The sequence below is a fragment of the Amblyomma americanum genome, chromosome 8, assembly GCF_052857255.1.
Source record: "Amblyomma americanum isolate KBUSLIRL-KWMA chromosome 8, ASM5285725v1, whole genome shotgun sequence".
NCBI lineage: Eukaryota > Metazoa > Arthropoda > Arachnida > Ixodida > Ixodidae > Amblyomma > Amblyomma americanum.
The window spans coordinates 19,140,134-19,153,778 of NC_135504.1; the positions used below are offsets into that span (position 1 = coordinate 19,140,134).

The window sequence follows — 13,645 nt, forward strand, 5'->3', positions numbered from 1 at the left end:
CCCCCCCAACACCGGAGCAAGTCAACCACCTGTACGTGTTGGACGTTGATTGTTGAGTTTACGCAGGGACCGGCTGCAGAATCTAGCAACGGCGCTCTCTCGCTCGGGCAGAGTTCTCGGCCGCCGCTCCCCCAGCTCGCATTCTTTTATTCTCCTTACTTTTTTCCTCCCAAAAGTGAACGAAACGCTGTTCGCACGCATTGTGTAGTCGTTCGTTCGTCCGTCGCTCGGGCGCATCCGGCGTTTTGTTTCACCGCTTAGTGCTGCCCGCCGTTGAGTTCACCGTCGTTGCTGTCATCGTCGTGCGACCCATGTTTGTTGTGTGTCGTGTGCGGCGGGTTGCCGCAGCCCCGCGTTTGTTGTGGTGAAATCGCGGCGTGGAGGCGACCCGTAGTGGCAACCGTGAAAGAAGGGCCATGGATCGCGACAAGTTCCATCGCGCTGCTCGCGACGGATACCTGGATCTGCTCCGGGAGGCGACGCGCAAGGACTGCAATGCGCCCGACGAAGACGGCATGACGCCCACTATTTGGACGGCGTACTACGGCCACCTCGACGCTCTTCGTCTCCTCGTGGGCCGAGGGTCAGTAACACTATATGCTTGTACTATATAATCTTTTCTTTCAAATACCGATCGAGTTTGCGAATATGTTTTGATGATGCTGCCGCTCGCCGCTCACGACAGTTTGCGAGTAGCTGCGAGCAGACGATCAGGTTCGTTCCCGGCTCATTTTCGTCTGCGGCATATTCTGTGCCCTGACGCGGTCGCCAGGATACAGAAAAAAAACGGAGCTTCATGGCAAAACGCACGAGTCCAACACTCTTCGTCTCTTCGCGGACAGAGGGTCATAAACACGATTTGCGTCATGCACGGCTTTCTTTCAAGCGCCGTTCTAGTGATAGAATGCACGTCGTTCTGAATTCCGAAGCCGCCGACAATGCGTGGGGCAATGAGCAGACGATTCTAGGGTGTTTTTCGTCTGCAACAAATTTACCGTCCTGTCGCGGACGCCAAATCTTTCGGAAACCAATATGACAGCTATTTCGCTGCAACATGCTCGTGCTTGTCAAACAACTGCAGTTGGTTGCAGTTTGCCAGTTGTGGAGGATAATATGACAGCGCTATTGATACAATAACTATGAACAGAATTTATTTGGTAGTACCAATCAGAAGGTTACAAAAATAATGTGCGTAAAGAGGCCCCATTACCTTCGGAAACATTGAAGCAATGCCACTCGAAGACCGGCGGACCATCTCCGGATGCTTGAGTGTGAGCGCCCAAGAAAATGAATGCAGTAGACTGAGAAGTAGGACATTCCTCCACCGAAGTCGTGTTGTGATTCGCGACGCGCCGTTTAAAACTGCTTGTCCTACATGAACGTTTTAAACCCCTTAGCAGACAACGTGTCGAGAGAACGGTCGCAACAATGCTTTCAACTGTTCTGATATATAATGTCTTTCAGCATGGAGGTGTCTTGTCAACTCCCGCGAATTTTCTCGCCCCCGGGAATCGCTTTCTGAGCGCTGCCAGCGGATGTTTTAAGTACCATGTAACCTAACAAATAATTTCGGCACAGGTTATAAAACGACAACACAAGGATGCACATTGCGACATAATACGGTCTGTGACTTCTGTTTAATGGCTGGAACGCGGGAGCTGTTTAGACCAGCGTGCCCGGAAAGCCTTTCCATTTCGGTGATTTACCAATTATCCTAACAAACAACACTACAATGGGAGAAGCGTATCAAGAAGCGCAAACGCAGAAAATTCAAAATCAGAAGTCGTCGTGTGACTGACTTGGTATAATAAATAAAATCGCATTCAGTGACTTTAAAACCAGTCAGAATGAGCTGGTACATTGGTGTCAAACGACATTAGATTCTCATCTCACGAGGCATTATAACAACTGTGAAGGAAGGCTAGGCCGAGACGGCCGTGTCTGGCGTTTATTCTAATGGCGAACCCGAGACGCGTGCCACAGGTGAAGGAATATGATCCATGGAAGGCTCACACAACTAATAAAAACCGCCCCTTTTGATGTCCTATAGTTACATTGTTATAACGGTAGTATATTGTCAAGCTTTCTGTTTAAAGTTAATCTTGATTTCGAGGCGTCAGACCGGGCAAGAAAGATGACGGGACAATGGGCCTCTTTGAGTGGCGCAGCATCCCGTCGTCTTTGTGTTGCGTCCCGTTATGGCGGCTCGCAACAAATACGTTATCCCACTTTTGAAGACCGTACTCTAATCTCGTTATAATAAGCAAGTAATTACTCATTAGTCGCCAAGGGCTCCTGGCCACATCACGCGACCAGCGGTGAAGCAGGGAAAGAAGAAAAGCGCAATGGAGACCCCAATCGACCTACGAAAGAGCACCTTTGAATGAATTTTGACGAAAATAAAGTTTTTACCACATCCAACACTCATTAGCATACGCTAAAAAGCAGCCATACGACTGCTTACTACAAATCTACTTCTTCTTGGGGATTCCCCTATACATTAGACTGAAATCTCGTTAATTCGAACTTCCGGTTTATCAGAACTGACGCTTCGGCCCCGCCAAAATCACATGTATTAAGGGGAGTTTGATCGGGATCCCCTTACTGCGAACTCCGCTTATTTCGAACAAAATTCGATCCTCTTCGAGCTCGAATTTTCTCTGCATATATCGATAATCGGGACTTCGAGATGAGACTTCGCAAGCTTGGAATATAAAGGGTGTTTCAGGGAAGCCTTTAAGTAATTCTCAAAAATAGGTTTTTTTAGGTAAAAATATGGCTTTTTCAGCGTAGTTTGCCAGTGTTGGCGGGCACCAGAGAACAGGTGAGTCGTCTTAAGTAGTAAGCTGGTTAACTAATATTTTATAATTAACTTTATAACTGTTAGAGTTAGGCGCCTAATTGCAATTAGAGATTTTTAGCCGGTCGTTAGTGATAGCCATATCAGTTTCTAGAATTTCGAAAACGTGATTACCCTTGGCGCTGTGGCTCGACGAAATGTGGCTTTTATTGACTAGCTACGTGCACTGGAAAGATTGCTTTACCTGCATGCTTTTCGAAAGCACGTGTATCTTGGCACGATGTAGCCAAATTTAGCCGAGCCACAGTGCCGAGGATAATCTCTTTTTCTAAATTCTAAAAACTGATTTGGCGCTTACGAACGACTTGCTACAAATCTCTAATTGCAACCAGCTGCCTAGCTGTGATAGTTAAAAAAGTTAATTATCAGAAAATGGTCAACCAGCCTACTAAAGAAAATTCACCAGCTTTCCAGTGTCCGCCACCACTGGCAATACTATGCCGCAAAAGCCACATTTTTACGTCAGGGCCCGCGTCGCGGCGCCATTTAGTCATGGTGTCGTTCATCAGGCGTCTAAATAAAGTTGTTTTTCTCCCTCTCTTTTAAAGTCTTCCCTAAAACACCTTGTATATATGTAGATACTTTTAAGCTTGAGTGAAAACCTGTCGTAAGCACATAGTTTACGAGTGACGCAGTAGAAAGAGATCTTTGTTTTTCCTCTTGAGTCATTGTAACACTAGCTGATGTCACTGATGGCCGCGACTTTGCAGTGGGGCTCTGCGTCGGCGTCACGCACGAGGGTAGGCTCATGGATGCATGCCCGTGTATATGTGCGTGTCTTCAGAGCGGGCTTTCCGTGGTTGCCGCAGGCGCGTTCGTTGTAAGCGAGAACATCGCAAGGCGCCCCCTGACCAACGCATTTAACCGGTTTAGCGACTCGCCGAGTACACGACCCCCTGCCGGCGGCTTCCGAAAGAACAACGAAATCTGTGACCCTCGAGCGCGCATGCTGGGGTGGTCGTCACGCCGCTGTTCCTCGCCAGCCGCACAAAGCCGATGCGTTGCGAACGCAGTGAACAGTGCCTGCGAAACCGCGTCGTTTTACCAGAACGATCACACGATGGTAAACCTGCGTTTCTCTCACGGTGGCCTTAGTTGCTTATGAGCCACTAAACATAACTAGCATGGTACCATGTCATGTTTTCAAGGAAAATAGGCAGCGAATGATATCAGAATGCAGCCTACATGCATGAAGAAAACTAAACCGAATGGCATACTTAGGATGATTCCTCTATTAATGTAAGCAGTCGCGACACACCAACAATTAACCCGACAATTTCGGACGAAAGCATTTTTAAACGGGAAAAAAGTTTGAGCGCAATTTTTACTTCATATATCGTAAGCTCTGACTATAACAACCACAATATCCGCAGATCTCCCTATATATTTTTGCTATTAATGTTTTCTCTATCGTCAAAAGCATTTCCCAATTGGTTTTCTATGGCAGTGGTGGTAAACCTACCTTTAACCCACGGCGGTCTTAGTTGCTTATGAGCCACTAAACCAAACATAACTAACATGGTACCATGTTATGTTTTCAAGGAAAATAGGCAGCGAATGATATCGGAACGTAGCCTGCATGCATGAAGAAAACTAAACCGAATGGCATATATAGGATGGTTCCTCTATTAGTGTAAGCAGTCGCGTCACACCAACAACCAAACAATTCTGGACAAAAGCATTTTTTAAACGGGAAAAAAGTTTATGAGCGCAATTTTTTTTCATATATTGTAAGCTCTGGCTCTGACTATAACAACCACAATATCCGCAGATCTCCCCATTTTTTTGCTATTAATGTTTTCTCTATCGTCAAAAGCGTTTCGCAATTGGTTTTCTATGGCAGTTATGGTGAACATACTTTTAATTCACGGCGGCCTTAGTTGCTTATCAGCCACTAAACCAAACATAACTAACATGGTACTATGTTATGTTTTCAAGGAAAATAGACAGTGAATGGTATCAGAACGCAGCCTACATGAATGAAGAAAACTAAACCGAATGGCATATATAGGATGGTTCCTCTATTAGTGCAAGTAGTCGCGTCACACCAACAACCCAACAATTCTGGATAAAAGCATTTTTAAACGGGAAAAAGTTTATGGGCGCAATTTATTTTCATATATTGTAAGCTCTGACTATAACAACCACAATATCCGCAAATCTCCCCATTTTTTGCTATTAATGTTTTCTCTATCGTCAAAAGCGTTTCACAATTGGTTTTCTATGGCAGTCTTAACTGCTCGATGGGAGGGACGGAAACACTATAAAAGAAAGATTTTGCTACAAATCGGAAGAATGGACCATTGTCTTCAAAAGTTCTGTACCAGTATATCTTGCAGTTTTTCAATTTTCAAAATTTTTGTCCTGAATGTCGGACATGACGTGTGTTTAACTCACGGCGACCTTCGTTGCTTATAATAACAAAAATAAAAATTGGCAGTGGCTTAGCTCGGCTATGCCAGGATATACGTAGCGAAAGCTAAGACATATCTTGGTTAGCCTTGGTTAATCTTCATTGCAAGTCCAGGTTAGTCTGGTTGTCTGGCTAGTTGTTGTCACGCGGTTGTTCACGTGACCAGTCACGTGGTTGGTCACGTGGTGCGGTGCGACCACTGTGGGAATGCGATTTCGTGGCCAGTGTAGCTTTCGCTACAGTAATAATAATTCTTTATCTGTGTCACATGAAAATAGCCACTAAACAAAACATAACTAACATGGTGCCTCTATAAACTGCAGAATCCTTCAAAGAAAACAAGTACTAGCTGATATTAGAACGCACCGTATACATGCATGAAGTAAACTAAACCGAATGGCATATATAGGATGCTTCCTCTATTAGTGCAAGCATACCGCCTGCATCGACTATAACGGTCTCGTCACTTCGAGATTGGTGTTCCCGCGAAATATAAACTCGATTCCTTCTTTATAGGCATTAACGTCGAAAGCACTTCATCTGGGTGCAGTATTTCTAGCAACACCGCTATAATAACTCAGTCTCGAGCTGAAGGCGCCCAGACTGCGTAGTCTTCAGACGCGTTATTAGGCGGCGCTAAAAAGGCCCGCCGACTTCCTCATATTTGTAATCAGCGCGCGGTGAAGCTTTTTTGGTGCCATGACAACGGCCGTTCGTATAGCTTTTATAGCTGATGAGTCAGCAATCCGGGCCCCACCTGCCTGCGTGGCGTACGTGCTACGATCGGCTTGTGGAAACGGTATAGGTTGCTTCCGCTGTGTACACTTATATATAGGAAAAAGTACCACTAAAAAGCACAATGGCGAATCGTTACGGATGACCGCGCCCTATCTCGTGTGCGCTTCCTCTGACTGCACGTACTCTATACCTATATACGGTTCCGCGTCTGGGCGTCCGCATGCACAGAGGGATATGTACACGTACTAGTAGGCTAGTAGTGCGAAAGGGAATGCCTTATATGAGCATACAGCCAACCCTATTTCGCAAGAGGCTTTTAGCATAGCAGAGAGAGTACTAGCGTAGAAGCGTATATCGGTTTACTGCGCGTGGAGTGGCCCCGCCCCTGTATAACTGCGCGTCCGTAGCCGGCGTCTGGTAAACCGATGTGCCTACGCTATTAGTTCTCCGCTATGCTAAAAGCCTCCATTAGTGCGAATAAACGGGGCGAAAGAGAGACGGACGATTGGCACCGTTTCGTCCCGTTTATTTGCTCTGATAGTTAGCATTTAACCAGCGCTGTTGATTGATTACGTCTCGTATACATGAATGTCACTCATAGTGTTTGTTTTTTTTATTCACTCCAGAGTAGATCTAGTTTGGGCAAATCTTTCCCACAATACTTCATTTATTGTTCCCTTAAAGTTCCGAGGGCATTATATGTAAGCGGAGAGCAAAAGCAAGGTTTACGTGATGGGAACAAAGACGCATCCCCGGGTTCGAACCCGACCGCGGCGGCTGCGTTTTTATGGAGGAAAAACTCCAAGGCGCCCGTGTGCTGTGCGATGTCAGTGCACTTTAAAGATCCCCAGGTGGTCGAAATTATTCCGGAGCCCTCCACTACGGCACCTTCTTTCACTCCCTCCCTTGTCCCTTCCCTTACGGCGAGGTTCAGGTGTCCAACGATATATGAGACAGATACTGCGCCATTTCCTTTCCCCCAAAACCAATTATTATTATTATTATTATTATTACTATTAAGACGCATCAGAAGAGAGAAAAAAGGTAATGTAAAGAAAATAAAATATATACAGTAGTTGAACAAGTGTTACATGCAGTAAACAGAGCTAAGCAAAGTGCACGTGTAGTATTTTTTTTTTCCTGTTGTTAGGAATCACTACAAGATAAATGTACGAACACAAAATGCAAGATGTACAGGAACAAGTAGAGTATGAAATGTATGGCATTACAAAAATAGATAACCAGCAGTTCGAATGGTTAAGACGCATATGCATAAAGGAAGGCTTCGTGTCATGAAAGATGGTCGTTTAGCTTCTCATGGGATGATTTACGGGCAGCACACGATCCAACGGTCAGGGCTTTCCACATAGCTATTGGACCTGGGAAAAATCTATAGTTTAGTGCTGACGTGCGTCCGTGGTTGTGTGCAGTGCTATAAATGATCGTGGTTTAGACGACCAGACGTCCTGTGGGGCATTCAGGTTTGCCTGTCTCATATGTGTAGGTAATAGAGAGAGAGAATCAATTTTTATTGTTTGTTTTATTGTGCCACCAAACTTTTTTCTTCATTGGAGACAATAGCGTTTATTATCGCCTCACCACCCGCATAGCGAACGACCTGAAAAGTGCCTGCAAAGTGCTCTTCGCGACTTTTGTTATGCCACCTGACCGCACGGTCATGCCATCCTGACGAAGCCATGCCACCCCGACAGTACGGATAGCATTTCACACATTACAGGTTAGTTGTTCCACATACGCAGAAAAAAAAATACTCGTCATGAAATTGTAATTGCAACACTAGCAGTACCTTTAACGCTCTTTCTAACCATGAGACAGAATACCCTCATTTGGCGCTTTTTAACTTTCTCAACACGTGATTCATAGCAAGTCTGTTAGGTTTTCATTGCCATCGCAGCAGCTTGAACTGTGGAGTCCTCTAGCGAGTTAAACACGCCAGAGATGGAATCAAACTCGCAGTTTATGCGAGAACTCGAACGGGTGTAATTCCCATCATATTCACGGGCGTAGGGTGCGGTTCGGGTGTAAAAGCACGAGTCCCCTTGCAGGACGGTCATTATGGGGAGTCTTTTCGGTAATGACACAGTGCACTGAAGGTGTAAATGCACATTCGCTCCCCGGCCCCGGAACAAACCCGGCACTAATCGCACCCTTTACGGACGCACCGTACATTCGCACATAAGCCGTTCACGGTGGGTATATAGTCACTGCGGTTTTGCAGGCGGTGAAACTTGCTGCTGTTACGTCCTGACATATATGCACACTCTCTGCCTGTTCTTCCTCCTCACCCTCGCCGCAGCAGCTGCATTGTGTGTTAATCGCTCTCGATTTCGCGCGCGCGCTCCGGATACGCCGGACGCCGGAATTAATGCTCGTGCCAGGCGCATACGTAACGTGCACGTCCATACGGTACGTGCACGCGCAACCTCCGTACCCTTTCGTATGCCTCCCATCCGGTATGATGTCGTCGATATGCACGGGTTACTACTCACCATGCGTAAGCGATGCCCGCGTGTGTCGCGAGGGCGCGTTGCGACTGACGACCGGTTCGCCTGCCTGCACAATACGCGAAGCGATGCGCGTGCCCAATCGGGCCGGAAAGAACACTGTTATTCGAGGAAGCGTGTGTGTGTGTGTCGGCGCTCGGTGCGTTCCTCCTTTTTGCGGTCTTTCTCCGGCGGCATACTTTCGCTTCGCTGGCTGCCTGCTTTCCTTTTTGTTGTTTTGTTCATTTTTCATTAACACTTCTTTTTGGGCGAGTTGGTGCATACTTGATTTGAAGAAAATAGCGCCAGAGCATGCAAACCACGAAAAGACAAGGACGAGACACAAAGCGCTAACTCACAACTAATTTTATTGAAACGAGGCAGCGCCTTTATATGGCGACGTTTCACTGAAAAAAAGAAGAAGTAGGAGGGCAGGAAAGGTAAAGAAATCTAAGCGACCATCACAGCGAGCACACATGAGCAAGCGGTAACCAAAACTAAAACAAAAAAGTTAACAAAGATTATTTAAGGGCGGCATCTAAAAATTCGAACTTGGACGAAAAAAGTGAAACAGATGGGGTGCTGACACACCTATTGCCAAGTTTCCTTATGTAAAAAGCCTCCAGACATTCACGTGCCTTCGTATCTGTGCTTTTGCCAAGAATCTTAGTCTGACTCAATCGTGCCTCGCATCCGTCGCAACCCATAATATGCGCTACCAAATGTGCATATTTATCCTTTAAATCTGATAAATTCCGGGCATGTTCCCCCAAGCGCTCGTTGATGCAGCGCCCAGTCTGGCCAACATAGGTCTTCCCACACGTTAAGAGGATAGCATAGACCACTCCTGTGGAACACATGATGAATGGAGATTCGTGCCTTATCTGGCAACCCCGCTTTCTTGGGCTGCAAATACGGGGGCACAGCTTTTTCAGCTTGTTGGGGGCGGAAAAAACGACACTCACCCCATGCCTGTTGGCCACTTTCTTCAAGTTGTGAGCAGTTTTGTGCAAGTAAGGCACCACTAACGGCTTCTGTGACCTGCAACGAACCTCTCCGGAGTTTCTTCGTGTTCCTTGCTTAAGTTTTTTTAGAAGGGTCTCGCAGACAGCAGTCAACAATGAGCAGGGGAACCCAGCCGCCGAAAGCCGGCTCACCTGATTCTGGAAGCTAGCCTGCAACTGATGCGGGCACGACTTTTTCAAAGAAGACTCCAAGCAATGCGACGCTATTGCTCTTTTCACCGTCTTGGAGTGCATAGAATCATAAGGCAAAAGATCTTTCTTCGCGCGCGGGTAATAGCCCCAGCAAACATGTCTCTCAAGAAAGGTTAGTTTTAGATCTAAAAATTGTAAGACGTTAGTGTCAGGAAGTTCATGGGTGAACGTGAGCCCAAGTCCATGTTTATTAAAAGCATTTAAAACTTCACCTACTGTAGAGGGGTAGGTGAAGGAAGTCTGCTTTTTTAAAAGCACTAAAAAATCGTCCACGTACCTAAAAACCTTGAAAACCACCCCCCCATTAAAAACTCGGTCTAAAGACTGGTCAACTTTCGCTAAGAAAATATCGCAAAGGATGGGGGCCACACAGGAACCTATGCACACACCCTTGCGCTGCAAAAAAGGCAGGTTGTCAAAACTTATAAAAGTTGAACTAAGATAAAACTGCAATAATGCGATAAAGTTGTCAGCCGACAAACCTGAAGAATTTGGAAGGAAATGTCACCGTTTGCTTCTATGCATTCCTTTACTGCCGCCAAGAGCTGGTCTTGAGGAATCGAATAAAACAAATCTTGTACATCTATGGAAAAACCAAAACCAATATCCTCGGTACTGTGTAAGTATTCAACTACAGCTGTCGAGTTTTTTGTGAAGAAGGGATCGTCCATCCGTAGTAACTTAAGTTGCTTTTGCAAGAAAGTACTGACGTTCTTTTGCCAAGAACCTTCTTCACTCACGATAGTCCGGAAAGGTACGTCGGTTTTGTGAGTTTTGGCAGTAAAGAAAGCATTTAAGCTATTACCTCGGCAGTTTTTTATATCTTTAGCGAGAGAATCTAAATTTAAATCCTTGCAGAAGTTGCTGAATTTTGTTTTAACTCTGACAGCACTTTTCTTTCACCTGTACAAAGTTCTTATTGATTGCCGCGTACGCCTTCTGATCGTATCAGATCCTCTGGCAGAACAACAAAACCAGTCTCCTTGTCAGCTTGAACCAGCTTAAGGCGGTTCTGCCCAAAGAAGGTCACTACACCGTTTAACATTCTGTCACCCTGTGCTCTAGCGCAGTCAGAAGCACTGTTTTTTAAGCAGTCCACACCCTCTACGAGGCACCGGTCCTGGTGTTCAGCGACGCCTACTTTAAGGGCCATCTTCCTGTTCGCAGCGATCAGCTCGTGCGCCGAAATACAAGGCTCCAAACTGTATTTTGGCCCTTTCTGAAGAAGCCGCTGGACCTTGTTGGGCAAAAAGACATCCCCCAGGACTGTTACGTTACTCTTCTTTTCCGGTGTCGACTTCTTCCCCAGGCACAAAAGTAGCTGGTTCACCATGCCTCTCCAATGGACTTTTGTGAGTTGAGCTGCTGTTCTCCTCAAAGCAGAAAGCTTCCTCGCGGCCAGCCACTCGGGGTGAACAAGGTAGCACTTCATGCGAAGCCAGTCTTGGTACAGACGAACTTGTCGCCAAAGTTCTGAGCGCATTAACTTGCAAATTCTTTTCACATGTCCCCACGAAGGTTTGACAGGGCCGAAGAGAGCACTTACTTCTTGGGGCACGAGTCCCTTGCGGATGCAGAAGACCCGACGCGGTGGCTCAGTGGTGAGGGCGCTCGGCTACTGATCCGGAGTTACACGGTTCGAACCCGACGTCGCCGGCTGCGTTTTTATGGAGGAAAAACGCTAAGGCGCCCGTGTGCTGTGCGATGTCAGTGCACGTTAAAGATCCCCAGGGGGCCGAAATTATTCCGGAGCCCTCCACTATGGCACCTATTTCTTCCTTTGCTCTTTCACTCCCTCCTTTATCCCTTCCCTTATGGCGCGGTAAGGTGTCCAACGATATACGAGACAGATACTGCGCCATTTCCTTTCCCCAAAAACCAATTATTATTATTATTATTATTATTATTATTATTATTAATTTATTATTATTATTATTATTATTATTATTATTATTATTATTATTATTATTATTATTATTATTATTATTATTATTATTATTATTATTATTATTCATTTTCAGTGGTATCGTAGCTTCAGAAGAGTATAGGGGACGCTGAGGGCAAATAGAAGCTGGTCTCTATCGATAGGGTGCCGCGTTCTAATCGTAAAGACCATTCTCATCGAAAGGGGAGCTGAATTATCGGCTAGAAAGAAAAAAATAAATAAAATACAGGTGTAGCCCTCATCAGCCGCCGATTTCGCAAATGAAATGAGGGGGGGGGGGGCGAATACCAGAGGCTCTACGCCGCTATTCACTTCAAAACGGTGACCACGGTGACCTTTTCGGTGCAGACGTCACGCGTGTGAGCCGAGTGTCGGGAAAATATCTAAACGCAGTTATCGCGATGATAAATGCGTCTTTGTTAGTGGACAAACGTCAACATGGCCGGAAATAACTTGGAATAAATTTGTACTGGGAACAACGGTCAGATGGAGTTGCCATCAGTGCCACTTCAATGGGCGTCGTAGAAGTCGTAAAAGGAAATTCCGCGCTCTCGTGGCGGTCATTGAAGCGTCATCCGAGTGGTGAGCCTGGAACAAGTGAGCGTTCGAGAGGATGCTATCGATGACGATGCTTGTTGTTTTATATGGCACATCGGGTGTTTGTAGAACTACGTGCCAGTTAAGTCGGGCGGTGGAGAGAATGTGCTTGCATCTGTGTAGTCATGTCACACGGGTGGGTGGGCGTGATTAGTGCGGAATTTGAAACGGCTGTTCTAGCGGTGACTGAGTGACTGATCCCTTTCGTCCTTACCATAACCATCATCTTCAGCCTAGCTGCGTCCACTGCGGGACAAAGGTATCGCCCATATCTCTACAATTAACCCCGTCCTGTGTCCTTCGTTGAGCCTACATTTGTGGTCTCTCGTGCTTAAACAAATGGCGTGAACGGTGAAAACTGGTCGCGTTTTTCTTTCCTTCTTTCTTGCTTTCTTTCTCTGTAATTTCTTTCTTTCTCTCTTTCCTTCCTTCCTTCCTTCCTTTTTACTTCTTTCCGCGATCAACTGCGCACCAATGACAACGCTCGGGCTGGGTGCGGCTACCGTTGACACTTCATTGCCTGTTTTTTTTTTTTTCAATCCTACACATATCTGTACTTCTTTACTTTAGTTGGTACTCTCATTACTTCTCTGTTTTTGTTTGTTTCTGCCTTTCTTTTTTTCACTGAGACTGCCTAGTGTGAGCCCTCGACTAGTCACTCTTGGCGTGCACCCCGATTGTGTAACTTTCGGTGGTACTGCTTGTGTGCGCCTTGATGCGTGTCGTTGCTTGATTCAGGGCGTGCATGTATATATATACATCTATGCACGCGGAGGGACACCTGGCACGGACGGACGCGTGTCAGACAGCGGCAGCCTTCGGCAGCCACGGCAGCGCTCACGGCGTGCAGCTCGTGTGTCTATCTCGCAGTCCTGCTGGCGGTTGCGTTTTTTCTTCCCTTCTGCTTTCATTTTTCTCCTTTTTATCGTTCTTTGTGACTCCTTCTGTTTGTTTACCTGCATTGCAACACCTGGGCTCGCAGACTGGCTTCTTTCTTTTTTTTCCCCCCTCCGCTGTCGCGGCTGCCGTGACCAACTTTTTCTACTCGACCCCCCCCCCCCCCCCCCCCCCCCCCCCCCCCCCCCCCGCGTCTACTTTGTGCCGGAAGCCACTGTACTGTTGGTTACCCGGCATATGCATTCGAAAAGTGCACAGCGGTCAATGTGCTTATGAATGTACAGGGTTATACAGAGTTATGCAGAACATTATATTTAGAATATTCCGAAGTAGGATATAATTCCGTAGTATAGGTTATTTAGAATAAGATTATGTAGAATGGGGTCAGCCCCGCCGCGGTGGCTCAGTGGTTAGGGCGCTCGACTACTGATCCGGAGTTCCCGGGTTCGAACCCGACCGCGGCGGCTGCGTTTT

At 46.4% G+C, this 13,645-nt stretch overlaps 1 protein-coding gene across 1 annotated transcript in view; it reads left to right on the forward strand.

The window, feature by feature from the left end:
* The window catches only part of Sans (SAM_USH1G_HARP domain-containing protein Sans), a 111,196-nt gene continuing 97,551 nt past the window's right edge, over positions 1–13,645 (forward strand). The window contains exon 1 of the mRNA XM_077634025.1: positions 1–583. Coding sequence (XP_077490151.1) covers positions 417–583 — 167 coding nt within the window. The 5' untranslated portion in view covers positions 1–416. The remainder of the gene's footprint in view (positions 584–13,645) is intronic.